The sequence below is a fragment of the Heterocephalus glaber genome, unplaced genomic scaffold, assembly GCF_053883595.1.
Source record: "Heterocephalus glaber isolate CG9 unplaced genomic scaffold, H.glaber_assembly_v1.0 deba00001689, whole genome shotgun sequence".
Classification (NCBI taxonomy): Eukaryota; Metazoa; Chordata; class Mammalia; order Rodentia; family Bathyergidae; genus Heterocephalus; species Heterocephalus glaber.
This window is the reverse complement of record NW_028258414.1, coordinates 10,867,292-10,887,933: the sequence shown is the minus strand read 5'-3', so window position 1 is coordinate 10,887,933 and position 20,642 is coordinate 10,867,292. Positions and strand designations below refer to the sequence as shown.

The 20,642-nt window shown below is 39.4% G+C and overlaps 1 protein-coding gene across 1 annotated transcript in view; it reads left to right on the top strand.

Moving 5' to 3' along the window:
* Anp32a (acidic nuclear phosphoprotein 32 family member A) overlaps nt 1-20,642 on the top strand; it is an 81,611-nt gene that overhangs the window by 5,896 nt on the left and 55,073 nt on the right. Inside the window, exon 2 of the mRNA XM_087198914.1 lies at nt 7,125-7,278. Coding sequence (XP_087055040.1) covers nt 7,125-7,278 — 154 coding nt within the window. The remainder of the gene's footprint in view (nt 1-7,124; nt 7,279-20,642) is intronic.

Genomic DNA, 20,642 nt, shown 5'->3' with positions numbered 1-20,642 from the left:
CATTAAATAACAGGCTTAAACCAATTATTAGTTTACATATCATAGATTGCAAATCCAACACATAAAATTCTATTAAACATTACAAGTACCTAACATACTACACAGAAACAAATTCATTAACACACAAGTGTTAGTACTGTTTGTTTGATTTACTTCACAATCTTCAGATTTACTTCTAGGTATATTTGGGAGGGGGTGAGACTGGGTCTCACTATGGAGCCCAGGCTGGACTCAAACAAGATGCAATACTCCTACCTCATCCTCCCAAGGGCTGAAATTATAGGTGTGAGTCATCACACATTGCTACTTCTAGGTATCTTTAATCAAAATGTATTCATCCAGTTCTGGTTCATGTAATGGAGAAGTAATATTTATTAGAGTAACTCTTCTGCTAATAGCAATAATAAATTCTGGACAAAATATTAAAACCAACTTGTGAAAGCACTGGAGAGCCACTGGGAATGGAGAGCAACAGGAATGGCCATTACCCAGGAAGAAGGGAAGCCCACCGAGTGTGGCCCACATTTAATCAGCTTCTCCCAAACACACATCTTGGTTCACTGCAGTCCCTTGGGAAGTCAAGCAAAAATAAAAGGTGGCATCTTCACTAGGTTTGCTGAGACAGAAGTCAGAGTTTTGATATGATCCAGATACTCTGGAAATTGAGGGTGGGGTGAGATAGAGGGGCTAGAAAGAAGGAAGATCCAGAGGAAAGAGATTCAAAATGTTCATAGAAATATCTCTCAAATCATTGGCTGATTCCTAAATTGCACATGCCCAGAACAAGACTCTAAGGAACCCAGAAAAGGACGCTAATGGATTGAGATGAGATTTTAGCAATTATCTAGAACTTTGGAGATAAAGTTTGGTATTTAAGTCTGTGTGAGTCAGCTTTTTCCATTCTGGGACAAAATACCCAATGTCTAAAACATAAAGGAGGAGATGTTTATTTGGCTTATAGTTTTCGAGGATTCAGTCCATAGTTTGTCAACTCTAAGGCAGAAATAGCATGGCAAAAAGGCATGGGGGAGGAAAACTTCTCACCCCATAGCAGCTAGGAACCAGAGAGAGAAGGGAGGAGCTGGGGACAAGAATACAGTACACCCTTCCAGGTCACACCTCTAGTGACCTACCTCCAACTAGGCCCCACCTCCTAACAGCACAATCAGCTATGAACTCCTCAATGGAAGAATCCATTGATGAGTACTGCACCCCCATCATCCAATCATTTTCCACACACAGGAGACTTTGGCGGGTACATTTCAGATCTAAACCATAACAAAGCCCAACCAAAAATAGCAGAATATGGTAAATACATTGGCCTTGCCTTTGACATGTCAAAAGGGCCAGATCCTTCGCAAAAGAGCCCACCCTAACAAAACCCAAAATTACATCTCTACAGGATCAAGTTGATCTGCCAGTAGTTTAACTGCTGCCATAATGAAATGCTATACTCTTTAGAAGATAACATATCCCAGAGTATTTACAATGTATTATTCAGAGCAGCCTGTATACAATAAAAAAAAAAATGCTGGACAGTCACAGAAACTAAAAATGTGACCTTTATTCAAGAGGTCAGTAGAAGCAGACTTATAAGTGACTCAGATAGGAGAATTAGATAAAAAAGGCCCTTAAAATATGTATTAATGTATTAAATAATTTCTAGAAAAAGATGCACAAAATAGGTGATCAGATAGGGTATCTCAATAATGAGATGACAAATTTTTTGAAGAACCAAACAGAAATTCTAGGTGAATAACCTGAATTCAATCACAGGGAGCTATCAGATACACCCAAGTTGACTGACATCCTACAAAATTCCATATAGTCTTGAAAAGCATCAGAGAAATGAAACTCAAGGAAACATAAGAAACTTTTCTAATGCTCAATATGCAGATCCTGTACATTTTTGTTAGATTAGTGCTCATCACAGTCATTTTTTGTTCTTGAAAGCTGCTGAAGTTTGGAGTTTTATAGCAGCATAACTTAGTGAAAGCTAATTGACACAAATGTATATTGAAGTACTCAGTGATAACATTTTTAACTCTTTAGCAAAAACTCAAAGAAATATGAGATATAAAAAAGAATCAAGTGGAAATTTTAGAATTAGAAAATGTAGCAACCAAACATTTTTTAAAAGTCACTGGGCTCAATAGAAGAATTAAGATGGGAAAGAACTAGTGAGTCTAAAACTAGAAGGACAAAAATTATCCAAAGAACAACAGAAGAAAAATAGATTGAGAAAGAGCAGAGACTCAGGGACTTATGGTATAAACAAAATATTTAATGTCACATTATCAAAAGACTCAAGAGGAGAAGAGAAAGAAGATAAAATTGGAAAAATGTAGGTGATAAAGTTGTTCAAAACGTAATGGCTGAAAAGTCCTCAAATTTGGTAAAAGATATAAACTTACAGGTTCAAAAAGCTGATCAAAATCCAAAACAAGATAAACCAACCCATAGAAATCCACACCATGACACAGTATAGTCAAATATCTGAAAACTAAAGACAAAAGCAAAAAATCAGCAGTGAGAGAAATGGCACATTAAATATAAAGAAACAACAATCTGAATGACTGGATTTTTCACTAGAAACTATGAAAGCCAGAGGAAAGTGGCATAACAATTTTCAAGGGCTCAAAGATAAGAGATGCCAACTATCAATTTTATACCTGTCAACAATATACTTTAGTAAGGAAGAGGAAATCAAGACATTCTCAAATAGATAAAAACAAACACAATAGGTCTGTCAGCAGACCTATGCTAAATAAATAGCTGAAGAAAGCTCTTCAAACAAAAAAGAAGTGATAAACAAAGCAAACCTGAAACATAAAGAATAAAGAAAAGGTGACAAAAGAGTCAAATATGCAAGTAGGTATAATGGACTAAACTCCTGAATTTTCTAAATAATATCTGATAGTTGAAGCAAAAATTATAACACTGTATGATACAGTTTTTGCTTTTTTTTTTTTTCCGGTACTGGGGATCGAAGTCAGGACCTTGATATAGTTTTTAATGTAAGTGAATATTTAAGACAATTCTATTGCAAAGAGGGTGTAAAGGAACCCATAGGTGTTTCTACACTTCACTCAAGAATGGTAAAATGCACCTGCCTCACACATGCACGGACCCGAGTTTGATGCCTGGTACAAAAAAAAAGGTAAAATGTAGATTTCAGTGAGTGGGGTTAAGTGATGCAGGTGCAGTATAATACCTAGACAAAACCCTGAAAAACTTGTGCAAGAGGTATTTTCAAAAACACTAAAGACAAGGCCAATGGTATTCTAAAATATGTTCAAGCAACCCACAGGAAGACAGGCAAATTTAAAAATAAAACACCAGAAGGAACAAACAGAAGACAAGCTATAAAAACAGCAATCTTGAGCTCTAACATATTAATAATTTCATTAAATGTAAATGAACTAACCACACCAATTAAAAGGCAAAAATTAGCAAAATAGAAAAAACATGAACAAGCTATATGCTATAAAAAATAGTGATGCAGGTAGGTTAAAGAATGGAAAGAATATACCACAGAAATATTAATCAAAAGAATTCAAGAGTAGCAATATTCATATTAGATAAGTAGATTTCACAGCAAAGAATTTTCCCAGGTAAGGGGGGGCATTACAAAATGATAAAGGGGTCTATGTACCAAGAAGGCATAGCAATTCTAAATTTTTGTGTACAAAGTAATGGTGCTTCAAAATATATAAAGCAAAAATTGATCAAACTAAAAGGACAAGAAAACAAATCTATAATTACAGTTGAAGACATCAACATCCCTCTCTTAACAACTGAGAGAACTGGACACAAAAATCAGCAAGAACATATAAACAACATCATCAACACTGACAACTATCAACCAACAATGATCTAGCTGATATTTATACAATATTCCAATCACAATAGAATGTGATTTTTTCCAATTCATGGAACATTCACCAAGATAGACTATGTTCTGGATCATAAAGCAAATTTCAATAAATCATTATACAGAATATATACTTACTAATTGTAAAGGAATCAAACTAGAAATCAAAAATAGAATAATAGATAAAAATAGAGGATATATAAAATACAGAAGAATTTTGGAATACCTAGAGATTAAACAACACGGTTTAAAATAATCCATAGAACAAAGAGAAAGTCTAGAGAGAAATTTTTAAAATAGATTGAACATGAAAATAGAGCACATTAAAATGTGTGGAATGCAATTTAAGTGGTGAGAGAAAAACTTATAGTACTAAATTGTTATAAAAGACAAATAGTCTCAAATCAGTAATCCAAGATCTTACATTATTAAACTAGAAAAGGAAGAGAAAAATAAATCCAACATGAGCAGAAAGAAAGAGATAATAATAAACAGAAAAACAAGCCAGGCATGGTGGTACACACCTGTAATCCCAATACTCTGGGAGGCTGAGTCAGTAGCATCACAAGTCTCAGCCCATCCTGAGCAATTTAGCAATTTGGTGAGACCCTGTCTCAAAATAAAAAAATTTTTGAAAAGTAATTATCTGGTTACTCATCAAACTTTCAATTTGCTTCACACATTTATGTCAGTATGAATTTAGGATTTCCCATTTAATCCATGGTCATAATCCATTACTATCATTGTATATTTTGGTGCTCAAATTGTCCCTGACATGGCTAGTGGGAGTCCCTTCAAGTTGGCTTCTGTGTCCTTTTGACAAATTCCATCATTTCTTGAGCACTTCCTGACATTCGGGTACAACAAGATACTTCAGGCTTCCCTAGGGACGTCCATTCTTCCAACCCATTCAGTAGACAAAGCAAGGAAATGTGTATGCATGTGTGTAGACATATGTTATAATGCACATATATGCACATGATGTGACTTCACTTCTTACTGTGCTCAGGTTCTGTGCCCCTCCTTGGCTGAGTGCAACCTTCTGGCCCTTGCTGGGTGGCCTTCCTGTATGCACCTTCTACCGTTGTGCCTCTGACTTCGAACTCTGGCTCTCCTCCCATCCCATGGTCTCCTCTGCCTACCAGACAGAGGGATTGGGCAGATTATCTTGTTCAGTTGATGCCATTCTAGGTCCAGCTGGCCCAGAATGTATCCTGTTCATGGATCTCAACCTAAGGTCTGGTTTTTAGCAGAGCGGAATCTGAATTCCAGTATTTGTCTCCTCCTAAATATGAGATTGTCAAAATTTCATTAGCCCCTTAAAATTTTCTGTTCATTTCCTTGGAATCTTATGAGCCCAATTTAGGTGTCAGCAAATGGCTTGAGAGAATAAAAATTGGCTGAATATGGTGGTGCACACCTGTAATCCCCGCACTCAAGGGGCTGAGGCCGGAGGATCGCCATGAGTACAAGGTGACTCTGGGCTACATAGTGAGTTCAAGGCCAGACTGAACTACATAGCGGGACCCTTTCTCAAACAAAAAAACAACAAAACAAAACAAACAAAATTAAGCTGGGATCTCCAGGATGCATCATCATGCCTGATTCTGAAATGCAATTTTTAATATCTTTTTTGTGTGCTTGCTTGTTTTTTGTTTTTTATTTTTTGAATCAGCATCTCACTATGTACTTCGTGCTGGCCTTCGACTCACTATGTAACCCAGGTTGGCCTTGAATTTGTGGATATCCTCTCATCTCAGCCTCCAAAGTGCTGGGATTGCAAGTATGCATCATCACACCTGGCCAATCCTGGCATAATTTAGGAAGGCTGAGGCAGGAGGATTGCAAGTTTGAGTCCTACCTTAGCAATTTAGAGGAACCCAGCCTCAAAAATTTAAAAATAAATAATTAAGGCTAGGGACATAGCTCAGTGATAAGAGTACTTCTGGGCTCTATCCTCGATACCAAAGGGAAAAAAATCAGGCTCATTTCTTTGCTTGTTTGATCATTTTTTTCTAGGATCTTCTAGGATCCTGAACCCTCAAATTCTGGCAGCATAGGTAGCTCTGAATTTCAATTTTTGTCTTCCTAGCCTGATAAACCTGCTTCAGGTTCTAGGCTGCTGCTGAACCTCTACCTCTGTGGTCAGAACTGTGCTTTGAAAATGCTCCTGGGATGTGGAACACAGCTCAGTGGCCTCTCGCTGCTCCAGGATGTTGGGCCTTCAAAGTGTACATTTGAGTCTTTCTGGTTTCATTTTAAACGTTTCTTTGAGTTGGTAAATCAGCAAGTGCACTGCCAGATTTTGGGATGGGGTAGGATTAGAATACGTACAGACAACCATCCCCCGAGGCAATGATGGTGAACCTTTTAGAGACCAAGTGCCCAAACTGTAATCCAACACCCACTTCTGTATTGAAAAGTGCCCACACGGCAATTAAAGCTGAATACTGAGGTTTTAGTTTAGAAGAAACAACTCATACATTAACATCTTTTGTCCTAAAAGAAAAACAAATAACACGTATGCCTCAGGCTCACCACACTGCCCTAGAGTAATGGCCTGCTTTGGTGTAAGAAGAAATGAGGCGCATTCTGTCCCCCTCTCAGAGGAGTGAACACATAACCAGCCACCCTTACAGAGTTCTCTGCACGTTGGAGAGATGTGAGAGAATGTGAGGAGAAACTGTTTCTCTTAGTACACAGCCCGTTTCTTCCTTTCATCAAGCCTTTGTCATAAAATACAGAAATGTCAAGCCAGAGCTATAAAACTTGGAATATATCTGAATGTTTATATGCAATGAATGTGACCTTTTAAACAAAATCCAAAACAAGCTGGGTGCAGCAGTGCATGCCTGTAATCCCAGCACGCTGGGAGCCTGAGACAGGAAGATCACACATTTGAGCTCAGCCTGGGCAACTTAATGATAGCAAGACCCTGTCTCAAACTAAAAAATTAAAAAGGGATGGGTATGTAGCACAGTCACGGAGGGCCTGGGTTCAATTTCCAATAGCAGAAAACAAAAACACAGATATAACCTTTACACTTTCTTATTTACTTGGGAATTATAAGAATATTAATTCAGTATCCACACTGGTGCCTAGTTTACATCACAAGTTTAAAGTTGTAAGACTATTCTTTTCCTGTGCTCATCCGTGCACCTTATGGATAGTATGATAGCCTCATTTGCATATACCGTTCGAATGTAACCATGCTCCTGTGACATTTGTCCCCCTAACCATCCATGTCCAGCTCCAACTGGAAGCACTGTCCAGAGAAACACAGGTCAGAAGAGAGCCCTGGTTGTGGACTTGCCCAAGGCATAAACTCAGAAGGAAGAGAATTAAAATGTGAAAAGTGGCGGGCTTTGTTTTACTGGGTTCTCTTCACACCAGCATATATGCAGGTAATTAAAATGGCTTCTGTGTCTCCTATGTCATCCCAAGGGTTGCAGGACAGGGTGAGGATGGAGTGGACTCCGGGTAGGACCAGGGTTGAAATCCCAGCTCCACCTCCCATTCTCTAACCACGTGGCCTAGAACCAGTACTTCTTTCCGAGGTATGGGTTTCTTTCCCGCAAAGTGAAGAGAAAGTAATATCCATCTGATGGAGTTACTGTGGGGATTAAATGTGACAGGGAAATGAATGTAACTGGCAAGTAGTATTTGCTTTTTTAAAAACTGGCAATTTGTAAAGATGGCATAACATTTGGTTAGTGAGGGGTGGGGATGTAGCTGGTGGTAGAGCATTTAAAAATATTTTTGGTTAGTGACTGCTGAAAATATGTGAACGTAAGGCTGGGATTACATCTTATCTTCCCACAGTGGCTGTCAGTTGACTTCAGTAGTGTAGTTGGGTGAGAAGAATTGTGTACAATGCACACATATTAATAGTTTTGCTGAGCATGAAATGATAGATAATGAACTAGAAGAACCTTTAGGGTGATCCTATTTGCTGCTCTTCCTCTCATAGGTGAGGAAACTGGGCCCAGGAGACAAAGTAGCTTTGCTTGGTGCCTTCATTGGTTATTGCAGAGCCAGGCTGGGAAAAGGGTGCAGAGCCCTGACCTCCTTCCCTTACCATTGTGTTCACACTGGTCTCCGGGACTTGGGGGCCAACGCTTGTAACTCATCCAAGCCAGCCAAGTGGCAGCCCAGATTCAAGGCTGCCAGTAGGAGGAGCTTCGAAGTCACAATGCGCCAGGCTTGGACTCAGGACAGGGAGAAGGATGCAGTATAATTTTGTAATCATTCTATCTACCTGCTGGGTGTGGGTCTGCAGAAATTAGCCAGCTGGCCCTGAAGACTCCCAAGAGAGGTAAGATACTCAGGGGAACAATCAGGACAGTGGATGGCAGTGAAAGACAAGTGGCCCAGTGTGGGCAGAAGGAGGCAAGAGCAAGCAGCCTGCCAACAGGACAGCAAAGGCCCCTGAAAGGGAATGTGTTTTTATACCTGGCGGGAAAGGCTCCGGGAAGGAACAGTATCCTAGCAGAGAGAACAAAGCCAAGGATGACACTGGTTTGCTGCAGAAATGTACATAGATGGCACTCAAAGTGGAAAGATCAGCTTCTGCCAGGAAGTATGACTTTCCATTCTGGAGAGCTGCACCTATAGATGGAGGCCTGAGCATCAGTGGTGAGGCAGTGGCAGGACAACTTCAGGAGCGGTGACCAGAGAGAAGCTTCTCTACCAGCCCAGGCACTGTGGAGAGGGCTGGAGTACAGTTGCTGTATTGGGAACCTGAAAGGGAAAATGCACTTGAGTGTGGTGGCACAGGCCTATAATCCCAGCACTCTGTGGGGCTGAGACAGGAAGATCTCAAGTTTGAGCCCAGCCTGGACAACTTAATGACAAAAATATTACACACTTGGCAGGTAACAGAAAATTTCAGCTTATTTTTTCATCCCTGAAAAAAAAAATTCCCAGAACAAATGGGAATCAAAAGTCCGTCTTGGGAGAGCTCACTCTTGAAGCTGTCCCATTGATGCCTATCCTCTGAAGGACCTTGGTCCAGTTCTCTTTAAGTCCACACTGTAAGCCACGATGGAGCATCCGAGCTGCACTCATCCAAATTGAGATCTTCTGACAGTGTAAATTGCAGACCAGATCTCAAAGACTTAGTACAATAGAAGAATGCACAATGTTTCTTTAATCATTTTTATATTGATTATTTAAATGATAATTATTGAATATGTTGGGGTAAATGATATACATTATGAAAAGTAATTTTGCATTATGTTTTTAAAGTACTACTAGACTGGCGCATATAAAATTATATATGAGTGGAGTCGTGCGGAACACGCCCGATCAGCCCGCTGCAGACAGGCAGGTCTGCACATGCCCTACCGAGGTCCCGAGTTGTGTGGAACATGCCAAATCAGCCCGCGCCCTGGCAACAATCCACTGGACCCCCCCACCCCGCTCCTCTGTACAGCCACCTGGTTCCACACTATAGAGACGCAGAGGACACTGGACCACCAGACCACGGTACTGAGTCCTGCTGCTCCTGGCCCAGAGGTAGGGGCTTCTGAGCCGCCATCCCACTGCTCCTGGTCCAGAGGAAGGGGCTTCCTGGCCACCATCCCTCCCGCTGCTCCCAGCCCAGAGGATAGGCCCTGTGGGCCACCTTCTGTCCCGCCGCTCCTGGCCCAGAGGAAGGGGCTTCTGAGCTGCCATCCCACTGCTCCTGGACCAGAGGAAGGGGCTTCCCGGCCACCATCTCTCCCACTGCTCCCAGCCCACAGGAAAGGGCTTTTGGGCCACCATCCCTACTGCTGCTCCAGTCCTACCTCTCCCAGCTCAGAGGAGGTAATCCGTACAGGCACCAACACCCCCCCCCACCATTTGAAATGAGAAAACACGTAAATAAGTCTCAAAACCAGACTTCCAGATCACCTACAGCAACCCCAAAGGGAAATGAGATGGAACCCTCTGATACTCAACCACCTGGACCCACTGAACTGGCAACAAAAGGGGATCTGGAAAAAATGAAATCAGAAATAATTTCTCAGATAACAGGAGAAATTGTGCCCCTAGTGCAAGACATGATTAATAAATCTAGAGAGGAGCTCAGGAACATGATGGAATCCCAACATAGGAAACAACTGGAATCCATAAAACAGATGCAAATAGATTTCCAGGACATGAAAAACTCCATTGAAAGTCTGCACAGCAGAATGAGCCAATGTGAGGACAGAATTTCAGATATAGAAGATAAGATTGCAATTAGTGACCAGGAAAACAAAAATTGCTTCAAAATTATAAGGGAACATGAGAAATCAATCCAGCAGCTGCTAGATGATGCAAAGAAGAATAACATAAGACTGATTGGAGTCAATGAAGAAACAGGAGAGAGTGCAGATGACATAAAATATCTCTTCACAGAAATAATGGCAGAAAACTTCCCAAGCAGGGGAAAAGAGTTTGACATACAGATAAGTGAGACATATAGGACTCCAAACAGCCTTGATCAAAAAAAAATCTACACATAGGCATATAATTGTTAAGATTCCAGAAACTCAACAGTAGAACAAAGTTCTACAAGCAGTTAGAGAAAAGAAACAAATCACATACAAAGGAAAGCCCATCAGAATCACAGCAGACTTCTCAACACAAACCATCAAGGCAAGAAGAGCTTGGAGTGACATATTCCAAGCCCTAAAAGAAAACAGCCTCCAACCCAGATTGATGGACTCTGCAAAACTATTTTTCAAAATTGATGGAGAAATAAAATAGTTTCATGACAAAGAGCACCTTAGGAACTTCGTGAATACCAAACCAGCACTCCAAAGAATTTTACACAATATCCTAGAAACAGACATTGAGGATCCCAACCCCAGGAAGCAAAGCAGAATGAACCCAGCTGACATGACAAGAAATTAAATGTAAAGGGGAAGAACCCAACAAAAAGAAAAAGTCATGGCAATGACAAGTCAATATGTTTCAGTTATAACTATCAATGTTAATGGTCTCAATTCACCAATCAAAAGAAATAGACTGGCAGAATGAGTCAAGAAGCAAAATCCAACAATATGCTGGATACAAGAAACACACTTAATTCAAAAGGAAATTCATAGACTGAAAGTTAAAGGGTAGAAAACAATACTCCATGCAACAGGAACCCGAAAAAAAACCAGGAGTAGCTATCCTCTTTGCAGATCAAGTAGATTTCAAACCAACACTGATTAAGAGAGATGAAGAAAGACACTACATCCTTGTAAAGGGAGGAATCCAAGAGGAAGAGATGACAATCATAAATATCTATGCACCAAACACTAGTGCACCCAACTATATAAAACAAATACTAACGGACATGAAAAGTCATATATGCACTAATACAATTGTAGTGGGGGACCTCAACACCCCACTGTCACAAATAGATAGATCAACTAGACAAAAAATAAGTAATGAAATACTAGAACACAATCAAATTCTTGAACAAATGAACTTAACAGATGTTTACAGAGTCTTCCACCCCACAAAATCAGAATACACATTCTTCTCAGCTGCACATTGGTCATTCTCGAAAATAGACCACATACTCACACATAGAACATGTTGAAGTAAGTGCAAAGGAATTGAAGTTATCCCCTGTATATTATCAGACCATAGTGCGATGAAATTGGAGATCCATAGCAAAAGAAACTCAAAAACTTTCATAAACACATGGAAATTGAACAATACACTTCTGAATAACCAATGGGTCACAGAGGAAATTAAAGAAGAAATCAGACAGTTCCTTCAATTAAATGACAATGACAATACAACATATCGGAATCTATGGGACACAATGAAAGCTGTCTTACGAGGGAAATTCATAGCAGTGAATACGCATATTAGGAAAACAGAATGAGCCCAATTAAACAACCTGATGCTGCACCTCAAGTTTCTAGAAAAAGAAGAACAGGACAACCCCAGAGCTCATACAAGGGAGGAAATTATAAAGATCAGAGGAGAAATCAATGCAATGGAGACTAAGAGAATGATACAAAAAATCAATGAAGCCAAGAGTTGGTTCTTCGAAAGAATCAACAAAATTGATAAACCCTTAGCCAACCTTGTCAGAAAAAGGAAAGAAAAGGCCCAAATCCATGCAATTAGGAATGAAAAGGGTGAAATGACAACAGACGCAGCACAAATCCAGAGGATCATCAATACCTACTTCCAGAACCTATACGCCAATAAGATGGACAACACAGAAGAAATGGACAGATTCCTAGATACATATGAATTACCAAAGTTGAACGAAGAAGACCTAAAAATTCTGAACAACCCAATATCAACCAATGAAATTGAAAATGTAATTAAAAACTTATCAACTAAGAAAAGCCCAGGCCCTGATGGCTTCACTGCTGAATTCTACAAGACATTTAGAGAGGAACTGCTGCCACTACTGTTTAAACTCTTCAATGAAATTGAAAGGGAAGCAATACTCCCAAATTCATTCCTGGAAGCAAGCATCACCTTGATCTCCGAAGCAGAGAAAGACCCAACCGAAAAGGAGAACTATAGGCCAATCTCACTAATGAACATAGATGCAAAAATCCTTAATAAGATAATGGCAAACAGAATGCAGAAGATCATCAAGAAGATCATACACCCTAATCAAGTGGGATTCATCCCAGTGATGCAGGGATGGTTCAATATACGCAAATCAATCAATATAATACACTATATCAATAGAGCCAAGGACAAAAACCATATGATTATCTCCATAGATGCAGAAAAAGCATTTGACAAAATCCAACATGTATTTATGATAAAACCCTACGAAAAATTGGAATAGATGGTCTCTACCTCTAACTGATAGAAGCCATCTATGAAAAACCAACAGCCAATATCATACTAAATGGTGAAAAACTGAAATCCTTCACACTAAAATCAGGAACAAGACAAGGATGTCCACTATCACCACTCTTGTTCAATATAGTTCTAGAAACATTAGCCATGGCAATTAGACAAGAGAAAGAAATAAAAGGAATAAAGATAGGAAATGAAGAAGTCAAATTGTCATTATTTGCAGATGACATGATACTTTATATAGAAGACCCCAAGAACTCCACCAAAAGTCTTCTAGACTTAATAACCAAATTCAGTCAAGTAGCTGTATACAAGGTCAACACACAAAAACCAACAGCTTTTCTCTACGCAAACAACAGACTCACAGAGAGAGAAATAGGGCAGACAATCTCTTTCACAATAGCATCCAAAAAACTGAAATACCTAGGAATCAACCTAATGAAAGAAATCAAAGACCTCTTCTCTGAAAACTATGGCACTCTGAAAAGAGAGATTGAAGATGATATCAGAAAAGGGACAGACATGCCCTGCTCCTGGGTAGGAAGGATTAATATAGTGAAAATGGCCATACTTCCAAAACTGCTATATAGATTTAATGCAATTCCAACTGAGATCCCAGCAGCATACTTCATGGACCTTGAGAAAATAATCCAAAAATTCATTTGAAACAAGAAGAGACCCAGAATAGCAAAAGCAATTCTAGGTAACAGAGACATGGCAGGGGGTATCGCAATCCCCAACCTGCAACTCTACTACAAAGCTACTGTGATAAAAACAGAATGGTACTGGCAAAGAAACAGACCTGAGGACCAGTGGAACAGATTAGAAGATGCAGAAACAACGCCAGACACACTCAGCCATCTCATCTTCAATAAAGGAGCCAAACACCCTCACTGGAGGAAAGATAGCCTCTTTTTTTTTTTTTTTTTTGGTACCAGGGATCAAACTCAGGTCCTTGTGCTTGCGAAGCAGGTGCCGAAACCACTGAGCTAAATCCCTGGCCCAAGATAGCCTCTTTAATAAATGGTGCTGGAAAAATTGGGCTTCAACTTGCCAAAGATTAAAACTAGACCTATATCTCTCACCATGCACTAAACTAAAATCAAAATGGATTAAAGATCTAAATATTAAAATAGAAACTCTGAACCAGTTGGAACAGAGGTTAGGTGGAACAGAGGTTAGGTAGAACCCTTGAAGACATCGGTGTAGGAAAAGATTTTATGAACAAAACCTCAGTTGCCCATGAACTAGCACAAACAATCAACAAGTGGGATCTCTTCTTATTAAAAGGCTTCTGCACAGCAAGAGAAACCACCAGCAGTGTGAAGAGACAACCCACAATGTGGGAAAAAATCTTCACCTGCTCTTCCTCAGACAAAGGTCTACTATCTCGAATCTATAAAGAACTTGAAAAGATCAGACCTCCCAAATTTAAAGACCCAATCCAAAAATGAGCATCTGAAATGAAGAGACATTTCTCAGACAAAGAAGTAGAAATAGCAAATAAATACATGAAAAAATGTTCAACATCACTGGTCATTCGAGAGATGCAAATGAAAACAGCGCTGAGATTCCACTTCGCTACAGAAAGAATGGCTGCTATCATGAAATCAACCAATAACAAATGCTGGTGGGGCTGTGGGGAAAGAGGAACCCTGCTCCACTGCTGGTGGGAGTGTAGACTGGTGCAATCACTGTGGAAATCAGTATGGAGATACCTCAAAGAACTAGGACTGGAAGTCCCATTTGATCCCGCTATTCCACTGCTGGGGATCTTCCCCAAAGAATTAAAAGAATCATACCACAGTGATATATGTGTGCCCATGTTCATAGCAGCACAGTTTGTGATAGCTGAAATTTGGAAACAGCCCAAATGCCCATCAACTGGAGACTGGATAAAGAAAATGTGGTTTTTTTATAAAATGGAGTACTACTCAGCCATAAAAAATGAGAAATTAGAGACATTTATAGCTAAATGGATGCACATTGAGGCGATAGTCTTAAGTGAAATAAATAGGACACACATGTATAAATACCGAATAGTTTCTCTGGTGTGAGAAACTGAAAGTGTAAATAAGGACTAAGTGTATAATAGGTAATGTGAAATAGGAAGAAAAAGGGCAAAGGGGAAGGAAGTGGGAGGGCTAGGGGAAAGGATAGAAGGGAATGGGATTAATATGAGAAAATGGAAAAATAGGAACAAAATCTTTGTAAATAGGGAGGACTGGAGGCTTTGAAGGGAGGGCTGGGCAAGGGTGAAAAATAAGAACCAAGAGAGATTATGTAAAGGTGCAAATTTCCAATGATGAATGTCATTATATTGTATACCTAAAATGTACCATTGATTAGAATGAATAATCGATAATGCAAAATAGGAAGAAAAGGTCCAAAGGGGTAGGGGTAGTGGGAGGGGCAGGGGAAAGGAAAGAAGGGAAAGGAAAAATGATGAGAAATGGAAAAAAATGGAAAAAAATGGAAATAAAGCCTTTGTAAATAGGGAAGGGTGGAGGGGGTGAAGGAAGGGCTAGGAATGGGGAAAAAATAAGAACCAAGATGCATTATGTAAAGGTACAGTTCCCAATGAGAAATGTAATTGTGTTGTATACCTACAATGTACCAATAAAAAAAAAGATTATATATGAGCTCAGGTTGGTAGCTCACATATTTCTGTTGGACAGTAGTTTTTTTTGGGGGGGGGGTTGTACCAGGGATTGAACTTGGGACCTTATGCTTATGAGGCAGGCACAGCACCACTGAGCTAAATCCCCGGCCCCATGGACAGTGGTTTTTCAAAGCTGCATTTTATCTAGAAATATTGTATTATGGAGCTGCCTATATTGCAGTTAATGACATTAACAGGTGGGGAGGTTTTGCTTGCCCAGTGAAGTGAAAAATTTTCCATTCATTTCTATTTTCTCCCTAGGCTAAAGATTCCTAGGCTGAATGATTTATCTAGAGATAAATCATACAGATATCTTGAAGCACATGCTATATTGTTGGCTTTCAAGGACAGTGTTTATGTGACTATGCTTTCTTTTCCCATAGGGAAGGGAATACAAAAGAGAATTGCAATAAAAATGTCCATTCATTAAAAAGTTTTATTAATAAACGTTTTTTGGTGATCACTAAAGCATGAGAAATTATTTTACCTGCATCATTTTAGCATTCATTTGTGAAATCTGAGTGCAGCCTGCAGGAGCCCTTACTGAACAGGTGTGTTTTGTTGTTTCTGTTGTTTAATTGGGGCTCTCAAGTGTCTTTTTGTCTACAGCAGTAGCCTTGCTGTTTCTCCTCTTTGTTTTCATGACATTGACTTTTCAGAGATTCTAGGTCAATTGCCTAAACCTCTTACATGGCGTCTTTGAATGTGCTCCATTATTCCCTGAATTCCTGGAAAAAGGAGCTCAGGCTCAGGAAAGCTCGCTTACTCTCATGCCACACATTTTGGTAATACTACTTCACAGGTGATGTCGTGGACTTAGCATTGCATCGTATCGGGAAACATAAGATACCAAGCTCTTCTGGAATTCACTATTCTGAGTTTAGTGATTTATTAAAAGTGGTTCTTTGTAAAGGTATATTTTTTCATTTGCAATTAATAACCTACAGGAAACACCATGTGAATATTTGGTTTCTGAGTAATTGTTCACCTAATAGCTATAACATCCATTCCCGTTCTCTGCTTGAACCAAGCATTTTATCAGGAATTGTAAGATCATGATTTTTAAATCCTATAATTCCTTTTACATCTATGAGCTAGCACTCTTCTATAAAGATTTGCCTTTTCCTTTTTCTCTCTTTATTACATGAATTCATGGGTTGCAATTTATGCAATATTTTACAAATAATTACAGTCATTCATTTTGATGTTCAAATTATTGCAAATTTGGTCAGTGTCCGTTTCACCCTGCCTCGCCATTCTTTAAACATTTCCTTGCTTTCTGGCACAGTGAAATTTCCCATGCTCACTTTGTACTTTTTCTGCCCTAAATTGACCCCCTTTAATCAGGAAAGGTACTTAGAACCAAGATCTGGACACTAGGAGGGCTTTGTGCTACCGAAGTTTCTCAATGAATAGTATTTTTTAAGTTGAGATATGTTTCACATATAAAATTCATCCTTTAAAAATTTACAGTTGAAAATGCAAATCCAACCCATCATGAGATACCATTTCACTAGGATTATTATTCTAAAGAGCAACTGCAGCAGGAAATAACAAGTGTTGATGAGGATACAGAGAAATTGGAACCCTGAACCCTGCTGGTGAGGAGGTAAATTGATACACCTGCTATGGAATAGAATGGCAGTTCCTGAAAAGCATAAAAATCAAATTACCATATGATCCAGCAATTCCACTTTTGAGTATTGACCCAAAAGAACTGCAGGTAGAGAGTGGAATGACTATTTTTACATGCATGTTCATAGTAGCATCATTCATAGTCACCAAAATGTGGAAGCAACCCAGTGTCCAATGATGAATGAATGGATAAAGGGAATGTGGTACATGCATGCAGTGGAATAGTATTCACCCTGAAGAAGGAAAGGCATCCTATTACACGCTACAAGATGAATGAACCTTGAAGGCATTATGGTAAGTGTCACCAGAGGACAAATACTATGGTATTCCACTGACTGGAGGTCCCTAGGATGTGAAACCCATAGAAAAAGCAAGTAGAATGTGGTTGCTGGTGGAGTGGACTGGTGGGAGTGGAGGGTGGGTAGTTGTTGTTTAATGGGTTTAGAGTTTCAGGTTGGGAAGATGAAATCATTCTGGAGATGGATAATCACCATGGTTGTATAGCAAGGGAAAATACTTAATACCACTGAATTGTACATTTAAAATGATTCAAATGTTTCCTGTAATGTATATTTTGCCACAATTAAAATTCTTCAATGGTAATTAGTATGTTCCAAGATGTAGAAATATCCTCACTATCTAATTTTAAGACCACTTCATGCTCTTACCCCAAGAAATCCACCAGCAACCACTCCCCAGCCTTTGGCAATTATTAATCTACTTGCTGGCTAGCTGTTCTGGAGATTTCTCATAAATGAAATCACAGAACATGTGACCCTGTATCTTTCACAGAGCATGTTTTCAAGGGTCATCCACTGTTTTAGGAATGTAGCAATGCACATTCCCACCAGTTATGAGAGTTGCAACTGAACATTGTTCACATGTTGTTTTCTAAACTTCTAAACAGCCGCATAACTGATTTTAAATTGTATAACTTGGTTGAGTCTCGCTTTGCCAATGTGTAATAAAGTAAGCTGGGAATGCCACCTATGTAAAAAACAAATGATTTTAATAAAACATGTAGGACAGCTTCTATTATCTACAAGGCAGACTATTTTCTATCCAACCTGTGGCCTCCTGACCGCTTGCCTGGCTGACAGGTAGGGAGTGGGTGATTCCCAGCCACACTTGTCACGTAGTGCTGCATGGACTGTAGTGCGGGACATCAGCCCCACCCCTCTCCTGCAGTGGCCAACAGCAGGAACTACATTTCCCATAATGTCAGGTCAGAATTTGCCTGGAGAGGAATCTGGGGAAATTTGGAAGGCAGAAGGAAAGGGGAATCTATTACTCTACAGAGGCAGAGACAGCCAGCTGCTGAACAGATGTAAGGCTCATGAGGCTTCTTGGCGAGCTCTCCCGAGCCACCTGCTGCAAGCTGATACCTTTAGGTGCCACCGCGTCTTCCTTCGCTGCAGCTGCCCGGAGCTCGCTCCCCCCGACAATCCTGTGACCCCCTAATGCACCACTAAACCCTCCAGGCCTGAACACAGAGAGCGGCGGCTTGGGTTTTCCTGAACAGACCTTGAATAACACACACACACACACACACACACACACGCACACAAACACACACGTTTGCGTTGCCCACAGGGAAAATGCAGTATGCCTAAAGACAGAGTTTTTCACCACCAGAAAATTTCTGTTTTGGAGACAAACTGGAGTTCCGCCTTGCTATCCGCAATTTATCACGAGCGTTTAAAAACACAAAAAATATTTCTTTAAAATGTCCTTAAAAACTCATTGTAAACACTATTTACTGATGGAATAAAAATCCATCCAACAGGTATCCCATAATTTAATGAATTAGTTCCACAATGTTGGGATTTAGGTTATTGTTATTATTTTGCCTACTATAAATAATCCTGAAAAGAGTGACATTTATTATTTATCCCCTTTAGCTGAATTTCAAAAATATTTCTGGTTAAAAATATAAATGTACTAGGTTATCAGTGCAAACGACCAGATCCATTTCTATAAATGCAGCGATTTACATTCCTACAAAATTAGCAGGCAAAAATTAAACTCGTACCATGGATACAATCATTTAACAATAATATTTGCTAATTTGCTAGGCGTAATTTATGTTTGAAAATTCAGGCTTGCTTTTACTCACCTGTTGATTAGTCGCTTGTGGTTTTCCCATCTTCCCTTCCTCTGGCCTTCCTTTCCTTTCTTCTCTTTTGCTTGCCTCCCTTCTTTTCTTCTCTCTGTCCCTCCTTTCCTCTCTTTCTTTCCTGGCTTCCATCTTTTCATCCTTTCTCTACAAAGCTGTCATAGGTTGTTTTTGCAAATTCGCCTAACGTCCTGTTGTATTTAGTTTTGTGTACATTTATTATCTATTTTAACATTTTTGTGTAGTAAAAATCTATTCCTTTATAGTTTCCAACAGTGCTTTAATCGTTGAAAGCGTTCAGAAATCTGTTAATATTAACCTCCATTTTCTCTTATTTATGACAACTTAAAATTTAGGGTTTGATTTTATACATTAACTCTTAGACTTCCTTGACCATTTGGGGGGATATATTAGAAGGGTGCCTAACTTAATTCCCCACCCTTTGGACAAATCTTACCTTCACGTAATTATATTTTTATATCTTCAGTGTGGCTTTTTAAAATAACTAAGGCATGCTTATTGAAAAAAGTTCAAAGACTCAGGCTGGGCATGATGACACACACCTGTACTCATAGCACTCAGGAGGCTGAGGCAGGAGGATCACCCTGCGTTTAAGGCCATCCTGGGCTACATAGTGATTTCAAGGCCAGCCTGAACTACAAAGCAAGACCCTGTCTGAAAAAAAACCTTAAAAAAAAAGAAGTTCACAGACTTAGAAATAAGCAATGTAGAAAGTGAGCAAATCTCACCCCATAGTGATAAAATTCAAATGTTTTAGATAAAGATATATTTTAGAAAAATAATATACATAGATTTTAAGTGTACAGTTTTATTAGTCTTAAAAAATATATACCACCACACCATCAAAATATAAAGCATTTCTGCTCCCAGAAAGTTCCCTCCTACCCCTTTCCAATCCATCCCCACTCCCCTGACAGCAACAATGGTTCGATTTCAACAATTATAGTTTAGTTTTGACTGCCCTTGAACTTCTGATAAATGGAATCATAAACTCATTGGTGTCTGCCTGCTTTCAGTGAATATAATGCTTTCAAGATTTTTTGTTTTAGGGCTGGGGATTTAGCTCAGTGGTTCTGCTGCCTGCCTTGCAAGCGCAAGGTCCCGAGTTCGATCCCTGATACCAAAAAAAGAAGATTGTTTGTTTTGAGACAAGGCTCTCTCTATGAGGCCCAAAGTGACCTTGAACTCTGAGTGATCCTCCTGCCTAAGGCTCCCGAGTGCAGGGATTACAGGCTTGTGTCACTATCCTCCACAATGCTTTTCAGATATATCCACATTGTTCTGTGTAATTGCAGTTTATTCTTATTTATTGCTGAATAGTGTTCCATTGTATGGATAAACCACAATTTCTTTATTAATGGATATTTAGGTTCTTTCTGGTTTGGGGGTATATTGGGTAAATCTGCTAAGAACATGCAAGTCTTTTCTTTCAGTTTTCTGTTTTGGTTTTTTTTAGTGCATGTTTCTAGTACATAATGATCACATTCCTTATGGGGAGGAATGGACAGGTACATCCCTTATGTACATGACCCATC